General features: G+C 48.9%; 1 protein-coding gene across 1 annotated transcript in view; it reads right to left on the reverse strand.

The window, feature by feature from the left end:
* Nucleotides 1–24056, reverse strand: part of DCHS2 (dachsous cadherin-related 2) — a 255889-nt gene that overhangs the window by 15980 nt on the left and 215853 nt on the right. The window contains exons 14-16 of the mRNA XM_039540929.1: nt 12871–12981; nt 8481–8692; nt 6781–6932 (exon numbers count right to left, since the gene is read on the reverse strand). Of these exons, the coding sequence (XP_039396863.1) occupies nt 6781–6932; nt 8481–8692; nt 12871–12981 (475 nt within the window). The remainder of the gene's footprint in view (nt 1–6780; nt 6933–8480; nt 8693–12870; nt 12982–24056) is intronic.

Genomic DNA, 24056 nt, shown 5'->3' on the forward strand with positions numbered 1-24056 from the left:
CAAGCAGCACTTTCTCTGTCTGCCTTGTTGAGTCTGAAGAGTTAAACTCTTCCTTCATCTTACAAGCACTTTCTGATGAAAGTGACAAATAAATAGTGAATTTCTTAATATTCACATGACAATACTGAACACCAAAGCTGTAATTCAAGCTGTGGATTCTACTGCCATTGTGAACCACACATGCTGTACTCTGAATTTTCTTGCTGTTTATGACACCAACAGAACACAAAACTTGAATTACAACTTGTATTCAGTTGGTAACCATCTATATAATTCCAGACAGAAGGCCTATCTGGTCTAGAATGAATATAACGTACATGGAAATATATTTCTAAAAATAATAATTTTCTAAGGTTTCAGTGGAAAAAAATTACATAAAATCACCTCAGCCGAGACATTAAAATTAAGGTTCTGTCAACACTTTTATTATAACCCTCTATTTTAAGGGCTTAGACATTTTGGGGGATGAAAATGTCTGAGTTAGCTGAAACAAGCAACTGTTTTCAAATTTTGAGAAAAAAAACCTAATAGGGCCATTTTGAAATTAGACAATAAAATTATTTTTTAGAACAGTTTCTGTTGCTCTTCTGATTACTTTTACTAAAAATAAGAAACTACAGATTATTAAGGATGAAATGATATATAAACAAACATCGAACAGAATTTACATTAAAAGAATGTTATGGTTCTGATTTAAATACTAAATAAAAGCAAATTCACATTTAAGGACACAAGTAGGTATTATGTTAACAACGTGAATGCTACGTTAACTGAGAATTTCCTTTAGAAGATTTATTTCAAATACTCTTTTAAAGTATTATTTCAGCAAACAAAATACATTCTACTATTGTAGATACATTAAAAATAATGACGGATGCTCTTGGCTCAGGAGAAAATGAAAAATTAATTAAATGAAATATTCTGGGCATTATGTTCACACAAAATAATTCCTATAGGAGACTATTGCCATAACTATACTGATATTTTTAAGAAGTCATATTCTGGTGACATATTTGATGTAGTTTTCTAAATTCTGATTGGATAATTAAAAATCTGAGGCCCAGTAGGTAAAGAGAATTTGTATATGCATTAGCTGGTGCTAGCCATATGACAAAAAAAAATCACAATTCCAATGGTACAATATACAGTAATTTAATTTCTTAGAGAACTGTAGTATATAAAACTGGCTTGCTATGCTAAACAATTGACATATCTTTACTTGCATGCTTTGTTTATCTTGGAATTCTAATGATGACATGATTTGTAATGTAAGAGTCAACTTCACTTGATTTTGAATCTGGGAGTTGCAGGAGAAACAACAAAACTAAGGGCTTGGCTACACTGGAGAGTTGCAGCACTGGTGGTGGCTTTATAGCGCTGCAACTCACTCACCATCCACACTTGCAAGGCACATACAGCGCTGTATCTCCCTGGCTACAGCGCTGCATGTACTCCACCTCTGCCTGGGGAATAACGACTGCAGCGCTGGTGTTGCAACGCTGCTCCGCCAGTGTGGCCACCAAAAGCACTGTTATTGGCCTCCAGAGGTATTTGGAGGTATCCCAGAATGCCTGTTCAGCCACTCTGCTCATCAGTTCAAACCCTACTGCCCTGGCCTCAGGTGACCTGCCCTTTAAATGCCCCGGGAATTTTAAAAATCCCCTTCCTGTTTGCTCAGCCAGGTGTGGAGTGCAATCAGTGAATCTTTCCAGGTGACCATGCCTCCACACGCCAAACGAACCCCAGCATGGAGCAATGGGGAGTTGCTGGACCTCATCAGTGTTTAGGGGGAGAAAGCTGAGCAGTCTCAGTTGCACTCCAGCCGTAGGAATTACGATACCTTTGGGCAGGTATCAAAGGCCATGCTGGAAAGGGGCCATGACCGGGACGCGTTGCAGTGCAGGGTTAAAGTGAAGGAGCTGCAGAGTGCCTATTGCAAAGCCCGCGAGGGAAACCACCGCTCCGGCGCTGCCCCCATGGCCTGCTGTTTTTACAAAGAGCTGGACGCAATACTTGGGGGTGACCCCACAGCCAATCCGAGGACCACGATGGACACTTCAGAGCAGGAGGGGCAGAAGGAGGAGGAGGGGGGGAGGAGGAAACCGAGAGTGAGGGTACTGGGGTGAGGGGAGACACCCCGGAGTCCCTGGAGGCATGCAGCCAGGAGCTCTTCTCAAGCCAGGAGGAAGGTAGCCAGTCGCAGCAGCCTATACTTGGTGGAGGACAAACAGAGGAGCAGGTTCCCGGTAAGCGGCTTTTTATTTTCAGGATATAAATTTTTCGGGAGAGGAGGGAGGGTTCTGCATGCATGCATGCCTAGATGTGGAATAGCACACTGATGTTGTCTATCATGTCGCGGTATTCGGCCTCGGTGATCTCTTCAAAAGTCTCAGTCAGAGCGTGGGCAATGCGCTTGCACAAGTTTATTGGGAGAGCCACCGTGGTCCTTGTCCCAGTCAGGCTAACGCATCCACTGTGCTGCGAGGGGTGGGGGACCATTGCTGCACACAGGCAAGCTGCACAGGGGCCAGGGCGGAATCTGCATTGCTGTAGAAGACCTTCCTGCTCTTCCCTGGTGACCCGCAGCAATTTTTTAAAATTCCAGGATCAACTCCTGTGGAAAATGTTGGGAGAGTGTTCAATGTAGGTGCCCCCTGCAGCTGTTTGCTTTCCCCAACGCACAGAAACCCCAGTACAGCCCTGAAGCAATCAGTCCCCCTTCCCAGGTGACCCGCAGCAGCGAGATATCTTCCAGGATCAACTCCTGTGGAAAATGTTGGGAGAGTGTTCAGTGTAGGTGCCCCCTGCAGCTGTTTGCTTCCCCCAATGCACAGAAACCCCAATACAGCCCTGAAGCAGTCAGTCCCCCTTACTCACCATTTTGGGGCTTCTGTGGTTATATGCGCTCTCTTTGGTATGGGAAAATTATGCTATTGTGAAGAATGTTACTCCTTCACTGTGTGGGAATAACTGTCTGAGATATAAACAATGCTGCCTCTGTTAAGTGTTGCCTTTTTTGCCTTTCCACAAGCAACCTTGAGTTCTTGGCTGCCCGTGTTATCAACAGCTCAAAGACTCCAAAACCTCCGGAAGAAGCCGTGAAAAAGCAAAGAAGACCTGCTGCACGCAGTTATGGATCACTCTGCCAGAGAGAATCAAAAAGTGCAGGACTGGAGGGAAAGGGAAAGCAGGATCCGCCAGAGAAATGCAGCGGCCAGGAAGAAAAGCACAAAGCAGCTGATAAGCATCCTGGCGCGCCAAGCAGACTCTATCCAGGCGCTCGTAGCCATGCAGGCAGAGCACTACCGCGCCGGCCTCCCCCCCGTCCCAAAGCTCTTTCCCTTGTGCCCCAATGTCAGCTCAAAACCCCCTTCCCCAGCATCCAGGTTCTTACCACCACCAGCTGCCTCCAACACCTGTACGTTCACCAACCAGCCCTGAGAACTATGACCCTTACCCTCTGCACTCAACCCCCATCACCATGCAGTATAAGCATCCTGAAGTGCAGCAGTCATTGCACAGCACTCCAGACAGGACATATTCAAACCTGTGACTGCACAGTTCCCCAGCCCACCCCCCTGCCCTTTTAGATTCCCAAAATGTTGTGTGTCCGTCAATAAAGTTATTTTCTTTTCAATAAATGAATTCTTGGCTTTGAAAACAGTCTTTATTATTGCAGAAAGTCAAAGATACCTTAGCCCAGGAAAGAAACAGGCACTGCAAATCAGCTTAGGAAAAACAGATTCCTACTAACATTGTAACCACTGCACTTCACTCCCGTGCAAGGCACCAAACATTACTGTTGGTTTTCAGCCTCAAATTCCTCCCTCAAGGCATCCCTAATCCTTGCACCCCTGTGCTGGGCCTCTCTAGTAGCCCTGCTCTCTGGCTATGCAAATTCAGCCTCCAGGCGTTGAACCTCGGAGGTCCATGCCTGACTGAATCTTTCACCCTTCCTTTCACAAATATTATGGAGGGTACAGCACACGGATATAACCACGGGGATGCTGCTTTTCCCCAAGTCTAGCTTCCCATACAGAGATCGCCAGCGTCCCTTTAAACAGCCAAAAGCACACTCCACAGTCATTCGGCACTGGCTCAGCCTGTAGTTGAACCGGTCCTTGCTCCTGTCAAGCTTCCCTGTATACGGTTTCATGAGCCACGGCATTAACGGGTAAGTGGGGACTCCAAGGATCACAATGGGCATTTCAATGTCTTCTACTGTGATCTTCCGGTCTGGGAAAAAAGTCCCTGCCTGCAGCTTCCTGAACAGGCCAGTGTTCCGAAAGATGCGTGCATCATGCACCTTTCCAGGCCAGCCTGTGTTAATGTCAATGAAATGCCCACGGTGATCCACAAGCGCCTGGAGAATCATAGAGAAATACCCCTTCCGATTAACGTACTCGGCTGCTCGGTGGGGTGGTGCCAGAATAGGAATATGCGCCCCATCTATCGCCCCTCCACAGTTAGGGAAACTCATTTGTGCAAAGCCATCCACAATGTCCTGCGCATTCCCCAGAGTCACGGTTCTTCTTAGCAGGATGTGATTAATGGCCCTGCAAACTTGCATCAACACGATTCCAACGGTCGACTTTCCCACTCCAAACTGTCTGGAGTTGCCAGCTTCCAGATTGCAATAGCCACCCACTTCTCCACCATCAGGGCAGCTCTCAATCCCATGTCCTTGCGCCGCAGGGTGGGGGCGAGCTCAGCACACAGTCCCATGAAAGTGGCTTTTCTCATCCGAAAGTTCTGCAGCCACTGCTCGTCATCCCAGACTTCCATGACGATGTGATCCCACCACTCAGTGCTTGTTTCCCGAGCCCAAAAGCAGCGTTCCACGGTGCTGAGCATTTCCGTGAATGCCAGAACCAATTTAGTGTCATACCCGTCAGGTGACTCGCTATCATCGTCAGACTCCTCATCACTTTGGATCTTAAGGAATAGCTCAACTGCCAAACGTGATGTGCTGGCGAGACTCGTCAGCATACTCCTCAGCAGTTCGGGCTCCATTTCCCACAGAAATCACACTGCACAGAAACCGTTGAGAGAGTCAAGATGGCGCCAAACGTGGACGGAAAAACAGGGATTGCTGGGATGTGAAGCGATGCATCACGGGGTGTTGGGACAGGAAGCAGAATGACCCGCCCCCTCCGCCCCCTTCCCACAACCCACGGCGCCAAAATGAGACAAGGTGCTCTGTGGGATAGCTGCCCATAATGCACCACTCCCAACACCGCTGCAAATGCTGCAAATGTGGCCACATTGCAGCGCTGGTAGCTGTCAGTGTGGCCACACTCCAGCGCTTTCCCTACACAGCTGTACGAAGACAGCTTTAACTCCCAGCGCTGCACACCTGCAAGTGCAGCCAAGCCCTAAGTATATAAAAGCTTATAGCTGAAAATTCTAGTACCTTCAACATGGATAGAACCTGGGTAACAATAGTCAAAGCAGAATTAAGAACAAATTCAACCTTAACTGTAGCACTGAACACATTGCTATTTCTGGGATTAGGAGTGTTCTCTTTATATTTATACTGATGTAACTGGGTTTATGCAGGGAAACTGGCTGTACAATTCTTGCTAATTAAGTGGAAATCAAGGAGATGTTCTACTGCTGTAGGGGATCACTCCTATTGTCCATGTGAAAGCAAACTTCCTATTAAAGGAAGTGGGAATTTGTCTGACAAGACTTCACAATGGACTTTAATGTACTTTCATGCATGGGTTGAACTGGAAAAAAAGTTCATGGTAATCTTCCAAACTTCTCCCACTTGACGTACTGAAATAAGACACTGTTCTCAGTAGTTGGTGTAGTTGTTCAAAGCAGAATCATGTCATGTATGATTTCTGAGCTTGGCTCACCCTGACTAGGGTCCAAATATACTCATGACCTCTGCATGGCTCCTTGGGCTTGGCTTCCCCTCAGTGTAGCACAAATGCCTAGGTGGGCTCCTTGGGCTTGGCTGCTTCTTGACTGGGGAGAAAAAGTAAATGGAGGTATTCTTTCCTGAATCCACCCATTCATGACACCAAAATGAGCAGTCTTTCAGAGCATACTGTGTAGACCTTCTTAATATGATCTTATCTTTTCTTTCTTACACACTTTGATGAGCAATTGAGTTCATTCTGGTGAACCATGTGGTTCACATTTTCAAGGTTTTCTTTCCAATCATATCAGCTAGAAACTTACTCTATTTTTTTCAGAATGAAAGCTGGGATTCCAGAGAAGAAGGAGGCAGCCAGGGGGACTGCTGGAATGTGGTATCATCACATCCCATTGAAAGTCTACAATATTATATCGCTCACCATTGAAAACCTATCTGCCATTCTGTAAAATAAACTACCAACAGTGGCTCTTAAAAACCTCTTCCTCTTTTGTGTTAAAAATGGCTTCTTTTTAAAAAAAAATGTCCACGGTGATGAACAACAGAAAAGAGTAATTCTGAATTAGCTATCTTGACATTCAATTCCTGCCGCTGCACACATGGCCATATGTCACCATGAACAGGGTATCTTGAAAGATCTACTGTGCTTTTGTGTCAGTGTGTGCTGTAGCTGATTTAACAAGGTTATGTTTTTACTCCAAAAAGAGAAGAGTACCAGAGACTCCATGACAACATTCACTATTGCTACTGCTTTTGAGTTTACATGGTGGATGTTCCAATACTACAGTGGTGGACAGCAGTATAAAACCCTAAGACAGACAGCATGAGCAATATCAACTTGCGGCAAACACAATTAGCAACAATATATATTTTATGCAGACACTATACACAACCTGTAGGATGAAATGTCTTCGTGATTCAGGATTGCATTAGTTGCTAAAATCCCCCATTTTGAATCAATCAGGAATGTTTCGTTTTCATTACCAGATAAAATTGAATACTCAATTTCTCCATTTAGCCCACTGTCAAGGTCAGTTGCAAAAATCTGTTTGGGAGAAAATCCATGCTTAATCTCAGATGACAAACTGCAATTTCAAAAAGCAAAGTGTTACATCACTTATATGTATTTCTGCCAGTTAGCTGCATTTTGGCCACACAGATTAAAAGGGACAATCAAATAATTTAGGCCCCAAATTTTGTGAGTTAGCCTAGGGGAAGTTACCAAGATCACTATGAATGGAAATATTTTTACAAAATAAAAACAACTCAGTGTTCTTGGATTAAAACATTCTGCTGCAGAATTGGAATTTCAAACAATAAAGCAAGAGGTGGTTGAGTTGATCTGTTCTTGTGTATTTGATTATTTCTACGCTGCTGTGTGGTTACTATTAGGAGATTGTCAGTCTCTGTTATGTGTATGTACAGTCACTAGCACAATGGGGTCCTGAGCCCTGGTCAGGGGACCCTAAGTGCTATTACAAATAAATAAAATAATAATTATTAATGCACCTTTCTGTAGGCTATTATAGATTATTGTTTAAATCTAAAGAAATAAAGAATAGTGGAAAAGGAGCAGTAATAGAATATAAAACTAGCTGAATAACCAATGTTCAGCAGCAGGAAAATATACCAGTGGAGGATTCTCAAGATAAAGAACATTTCCCCAATCTCCTTGAAGAGTCCTCACTGGTTCTTTTTCCTACTGTTGAGCATGAGACATACTGTACAGGATCCAGATTATTCCAGATACATTGATTGCTTTGTCATTTTTTTCCATCAGCAGACATATGTTTCTTTAAACAAATCTAGGCTCATCCATCTCCCTAGTGGCTTCACATCAGGGGCAGTTGTTGCATTCCATTTATTTATTCTCAGAGAAGGAACATCTTCAGTTCCTAACATGACCTTCATTCTGACCTAACTTGCAAGGGGAGAAATTGGAAGGGGTGCAATGAGAAAACTGTTCTCCTTTCTATTCCAAATAATGTCCCTCTTTTGCTCCAACATAGATATAGTACATGAACAGCTGGAATCACTTTTGGAGAATGGACATGTTCAGAGGAAGGAGCATTTTCACACATACAATGAGATGAGTTACTCTTTCAGCAGCAGATTTAAAATCAGATGCTTATATCTGACAAGAGGATTTTACTCCTGAATGGAGCTGAATGGATCCATTTTAAAGTGACAAACCCTAGAGACATTGCTGGGAGCAAGAATCTGTCTGCACTGAAACTATGAACTAGCCTTGAATAATCATTCTCTGACTACCTTTCATGAGCAAGAATTGCTCTTTGTTAGAAGCAGAGGAAGATACAAGAAAGTTGAATTTAGTTTCTATTTCTACAATCAGTCAGAAGCTAAAGGATATTGGCCTAATTTGATAAAAACTGAATTGAACCTTGAGCTCTAATGCAGCCAAAATAGTTATAAATTTTAGCTTTCCAGGCAAGACTGCAGCAACATTAAAGAAGGCAAATGCATCTTGAACAGAGTGGAAGCCCAATGAATATACTGCTAGACTGTGGCCTTAGTTTAGCTATTCTTAATTTTAACTGAAGAAATAGGTTTGTAAATATGTATTCCCCATTACCTGCATGACATATGTATTGTAGATTTGGCCTTCCCACACCGATGTTTTGTAAGAGCTTTGCTCAAATTTAGGTGCATTATCGTTCACATCTTGTATCCAAACTGTCACTCCACAGTGTGCTGAATTCAAGCCATTTTCAGCCAAAACAGCGAGATGCACTTTACTCTTGACTTCATGGTCAAGAAACTTTGGCTCATTCACTGTGAGTTCACCTGTTTTATTTTCCAAAAAGAATTTAAAGGAGGACAGGTTATACATATTTAGGACAAATAAACTGGTAAAAGTGAGGACACTTACTGTGCAATAAAGAAAACAATAGCTGTAGCTGTTCAATATATCCAATAAAGGAATACAAAGGAAAATATATGTATAACTAAAGGAAGAAACTACAAATGTAGATCTGAGAGAGATTTCTCACAGATGTGGGCTGCTTTATTAAACAGTTCATGCTGCTTACGGTACATGCTGCTTATGGTACAAATCCAGGATGTCCAAACTTTGTCCAATCAATGGCCACATGAGAAATTTCCTAGAAGGCATGGACTTCATTTGCATCAGATTGGGTCAATTTGAATCACACAGCAACCCAAACTGTGCTATCCAAGGAAGCCCGTCAGAGTGCCTCTAGGTGAACTATTATTTCACCACTAGTCAACAATGACAGCTGCTGAAATCAAGAGGAAGCACTGCATGTTGGGATATATATACACTAGTCTCTACAGACAGCACCTCCAGGTTAAACCTGAAGACAGGTATAATCTGCCTTTGGAGACTCTGTGGTTACAGCTTCTGCACTGTTATTAATACTAAATTATCAAAATTCTAGATTAAATCTAAACATTTAAAAAATTTCTTCAATTATTTGCACATTAATTTCAGTAAAATTTCAAAATCAGAATTTTGTAAAGAATTTTCATAATGCCAAATTCTTACCAAGAGTATCAACACAAAATTTTGAGTAGTCAAAATACTGTGGCAGTAGAACTTCCAGTAGAAGTAGAAGAACCTCCTGATTTGCCAGGCTGGAATTAAGAGCCTATTAGTAATCTGGTTCTTAATTTTTAAATCAGGAAGCAAAGTCTGTGCAAGATTCAAGTAATTTGAGTCTAAGGTGCGTCTGGGACATAAAGGCTTTAAAAGCCAGAGATCTTGCTTTGTTTTCAGCAATAACAGAACAGTTAACACTGTATCATTTTTCTGTACATTGGAAAAACAATATGCAATATAAAATTGCAATTGTGTAAAAATGTGCCAATTACCTCTTAACTGGAATTCTTAACAAAAGACTTGGGTTTGGCCATTGATAACTGGAACTTTGCACACAGAGTGACTGTGTGGAACTAAAGCTTTGTTTTACTTTTGGTTCAGCAACTGACACATGATGCAAAATGATTGATGTAGGGTGTAATAAACAGCCTGTGAAATAATGTCACATTGGCACAGGTTGCATTCCTACCGTGGAAGTGCCACGCAGTACAACCACAATTAATCCAAGATAAATGTGATTATTTGCACCCAACAATGTGACAAGGGATATCAAGTATACAGAAGTATTTGCTGGTGGTGATATAATTTGCTGTAAGCTTTTGACATATGTCTGAAGTTTACACTGTCATCTCTGTGTAGCTTCACATCAGTGGATGTATTTCACTGCACTAGTTAGGACGGTATCTGCAATCACCTAGAGAATTGTTCAATGAACTTTTCACTAATGTTGTCCTCTTGATATGTGCATGTAACATCTGACAGTGTGAGATGGAGCTGTGTGTATATATTGGGAGAATATACGCTCTAGCTCAGAAGGTGCATACAATGTCGGTCTTGATGAAGTCTTCTGTTATGTGAATTGCCTTTTTTTTTTTTTTATAAACATGACACTCAAAAAGAACCCATATTGAAAACAGTGGAATTTTTACTGATCGTATTCATACAAATCCCCTGTGTATATCTAGAATGTTATTGCCAAGATTTTCAAACAAGGGTGATTAATGTTAGTCTTCTAAATAGTTAGGCTAAGTGAGTGGCTTGATTTTCAAAGGCGCTGAACATCCATTTCATTCCTGCATGGTTACTCCAAAATAAAACCATTTCAGAAAGCAATCTAGGTGGAAAACTATTGGATTTTTTTGGAGGCTATAATCCTCTAATTTACCTGGGTTCTGCCACTGGGTCTATATTTCTTATTATAAAAGCATATTTTAATAATGCCTTATAAAAAGTTCCCAATTGTTTGTTTAATATACATTAAATAAGACAGTTGGATGTTAATAAAATAACTAATGATTAAAAACATGCTTAAGGTTTAACTAAGCTGTAGATAGGTCTTGTACATTGTTAGTCATAAGAAAGTAAGTTTTTAATAGACAATTGGTATTCATTTAATACACAGCAAAGGTCTTATTAAATCTCTGGGATACCATGGAGGGAAATATTTCCAGGGACTGTGCTCGGGGTGCACACACCTACAATGGAATGGATGTGTGCAACACATCTCGAAGAACAACAGTTATGGAAATGTTAGTAATCATTTTATTTCAAGGCCTGTTAGGATCTTTTGCAGCATGTGGCTGCTTCCCTGGGCATTCAGGCTGAGTTCCTGCAGGAGAATACCCATGAGTTGTTGGCTCTGGTGCTCTCTGGTGCTGCGTACACATAGCGCCAGTATATAGGACCAAGCTGACCCCGTGCCCCCTCAGTTCCTTCTTACATTCACTCAAAGAAGAACCTTAGGTATTGAAGGAGAAGAGGAGCCAGGCAGTGCCAAATCGTCCTGGGATTAAGAATATTCAGTTAACTGCACCAAGGCTGGTTCCTGCTCCTGCACAGGTGGAGCTGGAAGAGGCAGCACGATAGGCAGATGATGGTGCTGAAGTGGAGGGCAGTGAGCGCCACCACAGTAACATTGGCGGTGCTGAATGCAACAGGACCAGGGAGCTTCCTGGTGCTAAGGAGGTTCCTTGCACCAAGCCTGACACTGGCTCTGCTTCCACAGACTATGGAAGGGGAGCATCAGGGTACAGTGCTGATGGACACAAAGGTTCAGCAGCCCAACCAGCCACAGGGCTATAAATGATGTAATCCTGACAAAGTCCTGGACTAACGGAGAGATTGAGCTGGACAGGCAGAGGTGATCCATAGCTGCCTGGTATGCTGCCAGCATGCAAACAGCCAATGTCGGCATCACCCTCATTGGTACTGGACTCAGGGGATGCCCTGGGGCCAGAACCGGAGATGACGGTATAGGGTCTCCAACATACCAGTGAACTACCACGGAACAGTTAGAAGCACCTGTGCCAGCCCATGCATCAGCACTAGCATCTCCTGAAGGAGGCAGAGGAGTCCCCACAAGACCTGGAGAGGTCTCACTTGGACTTAAGAGACCTTTTCTCCAGTGCACTTGATGGGGAACAGCTCCTCCACCTCTTCAAAGAGGCAGCTCCAGAGCATGAAACAGCAACATTCTCAGAACCTGAGAGTGATCACCAATCTGATGAGGGCCTTGGTGTTGAAGCAAGCCAAATGGTTTGGTAGAACATGTGCTGCTTCAGGACTAGGTCCTAGCCACCTGAGTCTTTTCTGTGATCAATCTACAAACCTCACACCACTCTTTGACATGGGCCTTACCCAAGCAAAGCAAGCACTGCATCTGGGGATCGTTGTTGGGATCGCTCGCCCACATGATGGACAACGGTGAGAGAATCACAAGGGAATACTTAATTAAATGCAACAAACACTAAATCTAACTAACCCTTAGGGTACTACTAAACATATACAACTAGAAAACGACATTAAGGAATAGTGAGAAATTGCGAGATTAAGAGCCCTGACTCCAGCCATGGGAGGTAAGAAGGAACCGAGGGGGGCTGGGGTGGCACCACCTCATACAGCCATGAGGCGCGAGCACTACCCCTCTACAGGTACTGCTAGCAAAATTCTCTGGCTCAGGTGCGGTGGGCATGCCCACACCTAAGTGAAATACAAGGCTGCATCTACTTGAAGAACAGAAGAGTTTTAAAGAGGAATACTCTTGGGCATGATTTTCCTCTCACAAGAATTTTACAAGTGTGTAACTCCACTGATGTCAATGACATTACTAATGATTTATACCAGGATAAGAGGAGGCCCTGTATTCTAGATTAACTGTAGACAAAAGGCATGTCATATATCTATGACATATAAAAATGGTTCTTGTGGCAACCGGTGTTTATTACTCTTACCTGCCTATCACCCACTTCTACTAGGTTTTGATTTAAACTAACATCAACTAATGAGAATGTTTTGGTATAAAAGCAATCCCAATGTGGAAACACGTTGTACACAATTTAATGTTTATTCAAATATCAAAAGCCTTAAACGTGCCTTTAAAACAAATTTAAATAAATTAATTTACCTGTGATGGGGTGTATTGAGAAAATATCTTCATTGTCACTGAATATCCTGTATTTTATGCCTTTTTCCAGTAAATTATGATCATAAGCTTCTACAGTCAAAAGTGAGGTGCCTAAAGAAGCAATAATAGTTTTTAATAGAGTCAACTTTGCAAGATCTTATCTTACTTTATTACTTATAGATTTACTGTGATTAATAACAATGCATGCAAAGGTGCCCGTCCGCCACTCTGAGTGTTTCTAACGTTATTTAAAATAGCACACAACAAAAACAAACCCAGCAACAACTGCTCAACAAAACTCCACCCACATCACAACTTCATAGACAGGAACTTCCCCACCAACCCCATTGCCCCATCAACTAACACCCTTGTTGCGCCCCGGCATCTTCTGCTGCTGGGCAAAATGATGGAGTTTGCAGCATGCCCTAATGGTCAACAATCCCTGATCCTTGCTCTCTGCACACCTTCACTGGCTTGACGGCTAGACCTTCTTATTTCAGAGACATTATTTATGGAACTCCCTCCCTGAGGCTGTCTACAGGAATCTACCTCTGGCTGTATTCAAGGCTTGGTGTAGGTCCTTCCTACTCAAGTTTCGCCATCTTTGGTCATTTTACCCTCATCCTTTCACAAACTCTTTGGGGCAGGGGTGGGTGAAGAGGGGCTTTTATGTGGGTGTTAAACATGACTGCTATCTCTGAGGAACTGGGAAGGGATTATTTAATTTTCGTTTACTTATGTACAGCAACCCAGAGTTTTGTAATGGTGGACACCTTAATTCTAAATGAATACATCAATCAATCTTAAGTAGACACAATCCAAATACAACTCACAATAGCTTTTTTTGCCGTAACAAGGTGCCCAAAGATATGCAGTATGGTGTTAGCATCGAAGAAAGTAAGGCCAATCTATTTTTCATGAAGAATCTTAAATTCAACAAAAACAGTACTGATCTGACACAACACTGAAAAGGCATGGAATAAAAATGGTGTTTGCAATAGGAGCAGAAAATAAATGTGAAATGGAATATATTATCCTGATCAGAAGCATCACGCTTAACATAAACTGAGACAAAATTCAAAAAACATTTGTCAAGATTTCCAAATGGTTGCTCTTCTCAAGCCAGTTATGAAGCCATTTAGCACATGACAATTGATTTTAACCAACTGTCATGGAATCAGGTTACTGTGTAACTTGACCTCTTTCAAATGGCATTATAAGCGTACATTATTTTACTACATTTACAACAGGAGGCATGCTGTTAATATAAAATGTCCTAGATTTTGGGTGGGACTGTGCCATCGCAGTAGTGTAATTTACCTTTAGTTTCAAAAATCACATGCTTATAACTTGTTAATTTTTTTTTAACTCAGAAAATGTTATGTTAACTGGTTAGTCATTTGTTCTTAATCATGGCAACATAAACCAAAACACTTGTGTGGGAAATATTCATGTTGTGGCTTATGAACTTTTCTGCACTACTTAGGATACTTGTAGGACCAATCACAAAAGTAAATACAAATATGATTTGTATGTGTTGTGACAGACCCAGACCAGTGGGGTACAGGAGTCTGGTAGAGGACGAATATACTGGTCACTGGATGAATAGTTTTCTGTTCCCTGAGTGACCAGAGCAGGGGCTGCACTAGAGTAATCAGGAACCTGCTAGAACCAATTAAGACAGACAGGCTGATTAGATCACCTGCAGCCAATTAAGAAACTGCTAGAATCAATTAGGACAGGCTAGCTAATCAGGGCACCTGAGTTTAAAAAGGACCTCACTTCAGTTTGTGGGGTGCATGCAAGGAGTTGGGAGCAAGAGGCACGAGGAGCTGAGAGTGAGAAAACATATTGCTGGAAGACTGAGGAGTACAAGCATTATCAGGCACCTGGAGAAAGGGCCTGTGGTGAGGATAAAGAAGGTGTTGGGAGGAGGCCATGGGGAAGTAGCCCAGTGAGTTGTAGCTGTCGCGCAGCTGTTCCAGGAGGCAATCTAGACAGCTGCAATCCACAGGGCCATGGGCTGGAACCCGGAGTAGAGGGCGGGCCCGGGTTCCCCCCAAACCTCCCAACTCCTGATCAGACACAGGAGGAATTGACCTGGACTGTGGCTTCCTCCAGAGGGGAAGGTCTCTGGGCTGTTTCCCGACCCACATGGTGAATCTGTGAGGTGAGCAAATCCGCCAATAAGCGCAGGACCCACCAAGGTAGAGGAGGAACTTAGTCACAGTGTGTAAGGCTAAAGGTGAGAATGAGAAGTCCACTGTTTCTATAAATTAAACATAAACCCCTTTTTGGATCACAGGGACAGCTGGTCCCATTTTCACAACTGTACAGTTTGTATTCAATACAGCAGCCAGCATTTACCATTCTTTATGGCATCCTTAACTGAAGGAAAAGAAAATATCCAGTGTCTGAAGGACAAGTCCCTATGTCCTGTACTCACAACATTCTCTGCCTGGTTTTTGAAAGGAGCAAGAGAAAAAATCCCAAGAAAAAACGGCTGCATCAGTATTACCATTTGATACCTTGATTTTCAGGGTATAATAAATGGATCAATGAAATCCTGCTCTGGGTCTACCAATTTCCAGCCGAAAAGCCTTTTTTTAATGCTGTTAAAACCGTTGATAACTTTTTTGGTAGAGGGCAAAGAAATGGCATTTCTGTGGTTTCTGATGCTTTTTGGCCACACTGTGGTAGTAATATGGCTAGCATTTAAATAATGAAATGTTGCAGTTTCCATACAGTTCATTTTCACTTTGGATAGTGCCTTTTGCTACACCTCTACCCCACTATAACGTGGTTGTGGGGACCCAAAAATCCCTACCGCGTTATAGTTGAAACCCTGTTATATTGGGGTAGGGGCAGCAGGGCTCCGGTGATGATTTAAAGAGCTCTGGGCTCCAGCCACTGGGGGTGCCCGGGCCCTTTAAATCACTGTCGAGCCCCGCTGCTGCCAGGGCTGGCTCCAGGCACCAGCATTCCAAGCAGGTGCTTGGGGCGGCAATCTGCAAGGGGCAGCAGTCTGTGTGTTTTTGCCCCCAAGCAGTGCGCCGAATTGCTGCTGTGGACGGGGGGGCAGTCCGTGTGCCATTAGGGCAGCATGCGCGTTTCCGCGGCAGTGGCAATTCAGCGGCAGCTTCTGTCTTCAGCCGGAAGACAGAAGCTGTGCCGCCGCGGACAGCTGAACATAGAAGCTGCTGCCGAATTGCCGCTGCCGCAGAAACACGCGTGCCGCCCTACTGGCACATGGACTGCCCCCACCGTTCACGGTGGCAATTCGGCGCGCTGCTTGGGGCGGCAAAAAGGCCGCCCCGAGGTGGCAGCTACTATGCCCATACTGGCTCCCAGGCGCGCCCAATACCTCCCAGCCGCGCGCCTTCCTAAGGAAGGAGCTTCCCCGGCCGCTGGATTGAATCCGGATTTTCTTACTGCTCTGGTAGAGCAACAGCAGTGGCAGGCCTGTAGTCGCCTCAGCGGATTCGGACGTCTTCCAGTGACTGTCAGTTAGTGCCCGGTCAGCCAGACGGGTTGGCCCTGCCTCTCGAGCGCTTGCGGTGGGACAGAGTGGGAGGACGTCTCTGCCGCCAAGTTGGGGAGACGTAAACGCGATGTGTGGCGTGAAGCCCCTTACCCGAGGCGGTGGGGAGGAGGCAGGCATGGCTCCCATGGGAGCGGGTGGCTCCTGGCTGCGTCGAGAGTGCTAGGCAGTCGCGGAGGCGGAGCGTGAGTCGACCAGAGGCAGTGAGTGAGTACGCTCTGCAGATCGTGAACTAGCATCAGCGGCGATGGGCCCGAGCTGGGTGCCAGGCCGCAATGCGTTGGTAGCTCGGTGCTCGTGGAGCATGCGTAGAACGCCGAAAGAGGGTGGGGGCGCGATTCGGCGGCGGGCGCCTTGCCGCCTTTGGGAAGAAGCGCGGGAGACCGAGGGATCAGGTGGGATGGGGCTGGCGGGGGCGGACGCCGAAAAGAAGAAGAGGGGGCTCCGAGACCTGTGGTTTAATGGGAAGAGGGGGTGGAACCTTGTGTAGGCAGGCCCGTAGAGGAGAGAGCTGTGGAAGGCGGCTCGAATGTAGGCCGTAAGGGACCAGCCAGGGAAGCGAGAGGTAGAGTAGGAAGGGGCGATAGGCACTGCTCGAGGAGGGCGCAGTATAGGAGGCTCGAGAGAGGTGTCGTGAGGCTAGGGGAGAGCGGGGACAGTGGCCTGAGGCCAGAGGGGAGTGCAGGTGAGGCAGAAGCGGGGCAGGAAACCGGAAGGGCGGGGGAAGGCTCCGCCAGGAAGCGGAAGGGACAGGGGATTGGGCGCAGGTGTGACACAAAGAGGCGGGCGAGATGGCGTGCTCCCAGGCAGGAGCGGACTCAAAGAGTAATGAAACCTGGTCCCTAAAAAGAAGGGGGTACCCCCTGCTGGGATGAAGCGGAGAGTACCACGAAGTGCACCTGCCATGTACTGGGTAGGAAGGGCAGAATCTGGTAATTTAGGTAGAGGAAGCAGTATGGTGGAAGGCTTGCTGCCGATCAAGCCTACCTGCCGCACCAGGCTGGGAAAGGAACCAGGCGTGGTGCTAGGAGGAGCAGGGGTGGTCCTGTCTGTCAAGCAGGCATCCTGGGGTGGAGGTCACGGCAATCCTGGCTGAGGTGTAGATCCCGAGAGAGCTCGAGCAGGAGGGCCCAGAAGTGCTGAAGAGCGGGGAGTCAGGCCGATGGGGGAGGTGCTCCCAGGCCTCCATCCTGCAGCAGCATAGGCGGAACGAGGGAAGGCTCTGGAGAGATGAGCCTGCCACGGAAGGCGGAGAGGCACGGGAGAGAGCGAGGCGCACGGGCAGAAGGAGAGCCACTGAGAGATGACCCTGCACCAGAGGAGAGAAAGGGGCCGGAGATCGGAGCGTGGAGGCGGAAGCGATCCTGGAAGACGATCTGCAGGAGTGACCACCGCCGGAGGACCAAACACTCAACCCGGGTGACTGCCCGGACCGGTCAAGCAGGAGGCACGGAGCTGGCACGGAAAGAAACCCAGAGAGAGGTGAATGGAGGGGGTCACGCTCCCTCAGGAGAGGGATCCTGCTCCTGTCAAGGAGGAGGAGGGGTTGGCGCGGAATGCTTGTTCACAAAGGCAGACTGTGTTGGTCCGCGGAGCAGTGAATACTGTCACCCCTTGCAGGTTGGTCCTGAAATGTTGTCGTACCTACTGATTCACGTGCGAGCTCGCTTGTTGGCGTGAGAGGTGGCTCTGCCGGGCGGCCAGAGAGCTTGCGTGGCCGGGGTGAGGCGGTGAGGCCGCGGAGAGCGGCCCGTTGCGGAGCGCCCAGCGGGGGTAGGCGCCCGCAGCCAGGTGGACGGTCGAGCGGTCGGAGGACCGGAGGGGACCACCGCACCAGCGTCCCCTGGGGTGAGGGTGAGCCCGCGGACCACCATGGCTGGGTGGTCGGTGTGGCAGCGCGCGACTCGACGGCCGGCGGTGGCGCCGGCCGGGACGGTCGTGGGAGCACGCCGCACCATGGCGTGTGATGGCATGTCGATGGATGAGGACGGAGCCATGTGGGAGTCGCGACGAGGCAGGCCTCACTCCCGTTGACCGATGAGGGAGGCCATCGCCAGCCGGTGTATGCCCGGAGCCGAGGACCCACCGGAGGCGCGAGGATCGCACCACGCGCTCGGAGGAGGGTAGCCTCCGCCGGGAGTAGGGTAGACAGCCAAGCAAAGCGAGACGAGATTTTGAAAGCAGGACATTGTTTCCAGACCTGACAGACTTTCGAAGCCTGCGCGGCCCAGATGCCAATCACTTCCGCGCGCTGGCAGGACTGCTGTGGCTACTACCGCTGCATTTTCTGCGCTGCCATGGAAGTGTGGGCCTTGCCTGCACCCTCGAGAAAGCTGGCAGTGGCCTGGTTGAACAGGTCTTTGCGAAGCGTCTTCTTTGTTGAGAAAGCCTGTGAGGAAGCGCCCAACATGGAGTAAAATGGTCTAAAGTGACTCAGGACAAAGAGAGGGAATGATCCTTCCGGGAAACCAAGATCCAATCTCTTGAGCAGAGATTTGTTCCTTCATGGTATCCGAAAGGAGATGGGCGGAATAGAATCCTTTCGCCCAGCCCACTGGGGGCAGGGGAATAGGAGCCCGTGGGAATAGGCCCTCGGGGGTCTGTCTGGAGGCACCCCCTCTACCCACGCTCAGTAGAGTCTGACTGGGGGACCTCTTAGGAGAGGACCTCTCTGTGAGGACTGACCAGGGAGATGGGGGTGGGGAAGGAGGGGGGAGAAACAAGAGGTGAAGGAGGGCCCGAAGGACAGTCTGGAGAACTGCTGGATTGCGGACGAAGAACCCAGCTGTCCGATGTTATTCGGGACGGACCCGACAAAAAGAAGAAGGAGAGAGGAGTTGGAAAAACAAAGAGGAGGAGGCGAGGGAAGGTCTGCTTGCCCGCGGCGGGGATCTTGTGATTTTGTGGGGAGGACCTACTGGCCCTGGAAGAGGCCTGAGGCCGCTGCGGACGCCACGGAAGGGGTGAGGCGGCGAGGTCCGCGGCGCCTGCTGCGAAAGAGACCGTGCAGCTGCTGCGCGGTTGCTGCGAAGCCTGCGGCCCTGCATACGCTGAATATGGGAAAGCCCGGGCATGCCGTCTTTTCGCGGGATTGAAAATGGCCATCTTTGAAGCGTGTACTGCACCTTTCAATAGGCCTTCCTTGTGAATCGTGGAGAATGCTGCGCAGATGCCACCGCGAGTGCACATGCGTCGGAAATGGCAGATCGGCGCCACTGCCCGCCCGACGCCGCGCGGCCGAGGTGTCCGAGACGCGCTTCCGCCGGCGCCGCCGAGGCCTCCTCCTCGAGCATCGCTGAGAACTCCTGGCTCTCGTGTCGAGAGATGTCATGATTTTGCCAGGATGTCGGGATGAAGTTCGTATCATATTCCAGGCCAGGGATTTCAGATCACACATACCTGGCCAGGAGGAGGCGCGGGCATGGGGTCCATTGGCTGGCCCTTCCCTCCGCCGACAGCCGCTTGCCGTTGCGATCCGCGCTCCACGCCCCATTCTTGGCCATTCGCAGAGGACCGACCCCGTATAAGTATAAGACGGTTGTAGAGGAGTGCTCCGGGGGCGTGAGTGGGCTGAGTATCTCCCTCAGGGGGTGGGGCTTGGGATGGGCGGTTTTGGCGCCGCTCGGCCGTGTTCTTGTGTATGGTCTTCACACAACGCAGTGCGCAGCACCATGTGGTCCCCGAACCCCACATTAGTTATGGTCCTCACTCATCCTGGACCTCTCACCCGGGGCGCCGGGCCGCCGCCACCGAGTCAGAGTAGTTTGGGCCACGCCGCACATGAGGGTCACACCTTGGCAGAAGTCCCAGCCACTGGCCCGGGGGGCACGGCGCGGGGGGCGATTTTGCCCGCCGGCCAGGCGATGGCCGGCCGGGCCTGGCCGCCCGGCCAGGTCAGGCGATGGGGGGGGCCTGTGGTGGTCCCGGCGGGGGGGTCAGGCTGGACGGGGGGTGACCGGAGGGCGAGCGATCGACGCGCCCGACCGCTCTCGCGCGAGCGTGATCGGTGGGGGAAGCGGCGCGCCTGGCGCACCGTGACCCCCAGGGCACCCAGAATCCCCACTGCCGGCTGCGGTGTGGTGGGTCGTGGGGGGGGCGGGCGAATGAGAGGTGCCATCATGGCGCCAGAGTGGTGCCCGAGCGAGACGGCCAGGGTGGGGCGAGGGCCGGCCGAGGCCGAGCGCCAGACCGAGGGCGCCCCGGCCCCCGGCTCCGTCCGTCCCGTCCGATGGTCACCGGAGGGTGGAGGGAGCCGCCCGTACCGGGAGCGACCGACCCGGGACGGTTCGGGAGCCGGCCCGCGGGCGCCGGTGGTCGCGGAGCCGGAGCGGTCGCGGAGTTCGGTGCCGGGCGGTGCCGGCGCGACGACGGGGAACGGGTGCCGCGCGGAGCGAGCGCACCGACGCGGGGAGTGACGACGGGACGGTGATACCCGGACGACGCGGCGGTACCCGACGGGAGAGGCGGCGCGGTACGGGCGCAGACCGCTGGGGAGCGGACGACGGGAGCGGCGCGCCGTCGGCGGGCACGAACGACGGCTGGCGGCCCGTCGCCAGAGGCGGTGGGACCGAGGCGGTGGTCTCGCCGGTTTTCCAACCATTCCGACAGCCCACGCCGGCGAACAGACGCCCGCGCGTGGTGTGCCCGACGCTGGAGTGGCTAGCTGCGGCGCTCTCGCGCTCGCTATCGTCCGGCGCCGTCGGCAGCAGCCGGGAAGGCCGGGCCCGGCACCGGCGGACGGGCCGGGACTGGCGCGGACTGGCGGGAAGCGCGGCCAGTGTGCTGGCGCGCGGTCGTCACCACGCGCAGCGGCGGCGGCGGCGCGCAGGCGCTTAGCACGCTATGGCTTTAGACTTGGCTCTGGCTTGGCGAGATCACGGCGGTCGCGGCTCGCCGGTGGTCGGTGCCGGGCGCGCGGTGGGGCCTGGGACTGCTACCGGTACGGGCGGCCGGTGCCCGCTACCGAGGAGGGTGAACCGTCGCGGAGGGGAGCCCGCCGGACGCCGGGCCGCGGTGGCTTCCTCTGCTATCTGCTTAAGCCCCTTGTCCGTGTCTGCTTAAAAGCAGGCTTAAAAACGAGAACAGATAACCACTTGTCGTCTCCGAGGCACGGCTCCGAGGCAACGGAGGGATCGTCATCTGGATCGGGCGGGGGCTAGGCTTTGGCACACAGCGGCTGCTTGCACCCCGGTACCCGCGGCCGCGAGGGGGGAGGGAAGGGGGGGGGAAAGGGAAGCCATCTAGAAACAACTATACTAAGACAACTATAAAACTATAACTAACTAAACACAAAACTATATATATATATACAAAAAAAAAACGAAAAAGAGTGGTGTGGTGGCAGAGAGCAGAGGGCAGAGGCACCGGCCGCCGGCCGCGGTAAGAAGGAACTGAGGACGGGACGGCCGGGGGGGGTATATATATAGCGCCATAGCGGCGCCGCGGCCAGGGCCAGGCGCCCAGGGGCGCCGGGTTTGAAAGGGGAGTTTCCTCGAGAAGCTGCGCGGCGCGCACACCTAACTGGAATGGATTGGAGCAATCACTCGAAGAAGAACAGTAGAGCCGGCCCTGGCTGCCGCAGCCCCGGGGTAGCAGCGGCAGGGCTCCAGTGGGATTTAAAGGGCCCGGGGCTCCCCACAGCAGCCAGAGCCCTGGACCCTTTAAAGCACCGCCCGAGACCCGCTGCCACAGCCCTGGGGTAGCAACGGCAGGGCTCTGGTGGTGATTTAAAGAGCTCCGGGCTCCAGCTGCTGTGGGGAGCCCAGGCCCTTTAAGTTGCCGGCGAGCCCTGCTGCAGCAGCCCCGGGGTAGCGGCGGCAGGGCTCCAGAGGGATTTAAAAGGCCCGGGGCTCTCCGCAGCAGCTGGAGCCCTGGACCCTTTAAGGCGCCGCCCGAGCCCCGCTGCTACCGCGCTATGCGTGAACCCGTGTTATATCAGGACATGTTATAGTGGGGGAGAGGTGTATCTTAAACTGATGAGGCCAAATTCTGAAGTCCATAATGAGGTAAAGCTAGATGTACAGCCAAAAACAGTCTATCTCAAAGAGCTATAATCCTAAACTTACGTGACTCTGTCCACTGTGTGTAGGTACTGCCTCAAATAAGGGACACAATATCCAACACTGTCTGAAACTTCCAAACCAGTCAAGCATAACAGGGCAAAGCAAGGTTGCAGCAAGTGCCTTAACTTAGAATTTCCCTGCTTTGTCTGTTAAACCAGAAGCATCCTAACATTATGCTAAAATACCTCAACCTGCATTAAACAACCAACTATCTTAAATGCACTAAAATGTGATAGTTTGTATAGTATGTGTGCTTTTTCTAAAGAACAGGAGGAAAAACAGACATAAAAACCCTGGGTCATATTCTGGCTTGAGACACACATGCACAACTCAGAACTGATCCGCTGCTACAGTCCAAGTCACTTTGGGAGACCTGTGTTTATCCATGAAAAAAGAACATGTCCCCATATTATTTTCTTTCCTGTCTCCTCTCTTTTGTAATTCAGACATTGGAACCAGGGATGCCCCTTTTCCCTCTGACCCTTGTCTGACCCTTGCCTTTGTGTTGGAGGATAGACTTCTTGGGTGGATAATAAAGAAAAGGCTCATGGAGCACAGAGAATAAAAGAGAGGTAAATAAATTTCTAGCCCAGATACTTTATATGCATTTAAAAATAAATAAAAGAATCCTGCAGAACTAGCAGCTGTGTCTGTTTTATTGGTGAATCTGACACCCAGAGAGCTCTATACAAACTATAATTCAACTAGAGGCAGACATGGTGAATAATGAAAAGGTTTTTTGCACTTTACACAGAGCATTGACTTGATTATTTATTTATTAGTTGACTTCTAAAAGTGCCTGTTGCAATGCAGTGTATAAAATACTTAATACGATGCAAAACTAAACTTGGGGAATAATATGAAGGTCACCAAACTTGGGGCCAAAGTTTTAGATGAAGAAATCCTGAGATTCTTACCTAAGTAGGAGTCTGTCTGCGTAACTACTGAGTAAAAACTGAGCAAGGATATCAGGCTTTGGCCTTCATTGTTGATATTGCTATGATTCTTGTCTGACTACAGTGAAGTTTTGCCACTGCGTGGTTGAAAATGGAACTAAAATGTATTAAGCAAAATGTTATTTGTTAATCCTGATTACATTAATATTGAATTTTATAATGTATATACTTCCATGGGACTGGGAGGGAGAGTAAGTATTATTTATATGGAGTAAGGGTTCCAGAATCAGAACTGTAGCTAGCAAACCGAATCCTTTAGAGGGTTTAATTATAGTCATAACTTTTTCTGACAAATAAAATGAAATTAGTATGTTTTTGTATTATTTGAAATCACATAAAATAATTAGAAGAGAACAGGGCCGCCCAGAGGGGGGGGGCAAAGGGGGCAATTTGCCCCGGGCTCCGCAGGGGCCAAGAGAACAGCGGGGACTCCCGCCTCCGCCCCTCTCCTGCAGCCTCAGCGCATCAAGCGCCGAGTCTCCGCCGGGGCCCCTGAACCCCGCCCCGCTCAGAGCCGCGAGGTGAGGGGGCGGGGCTGGGAGCTCGGCTCCCTCCGGTCGGCGTTAGCTCCCAGCCCCGCCCCCTCCCCACGCGGCTCTGAGCGGGACGGAGCTCAGGCCCCGCCGG

This window comes from Mauremys reevesii, linkage group 5 (assembly GCF_016161935.1).
Source record: "Mauremys reevesii isolate NIE-2019 linkage group 5, ASM1616193v1, whole genome shotgun sequence".
NCBI lineage: Eukaryota > Metazoa > Chordata > Testudines > Geoemydidae > Mauremys > Mauremys reevesii.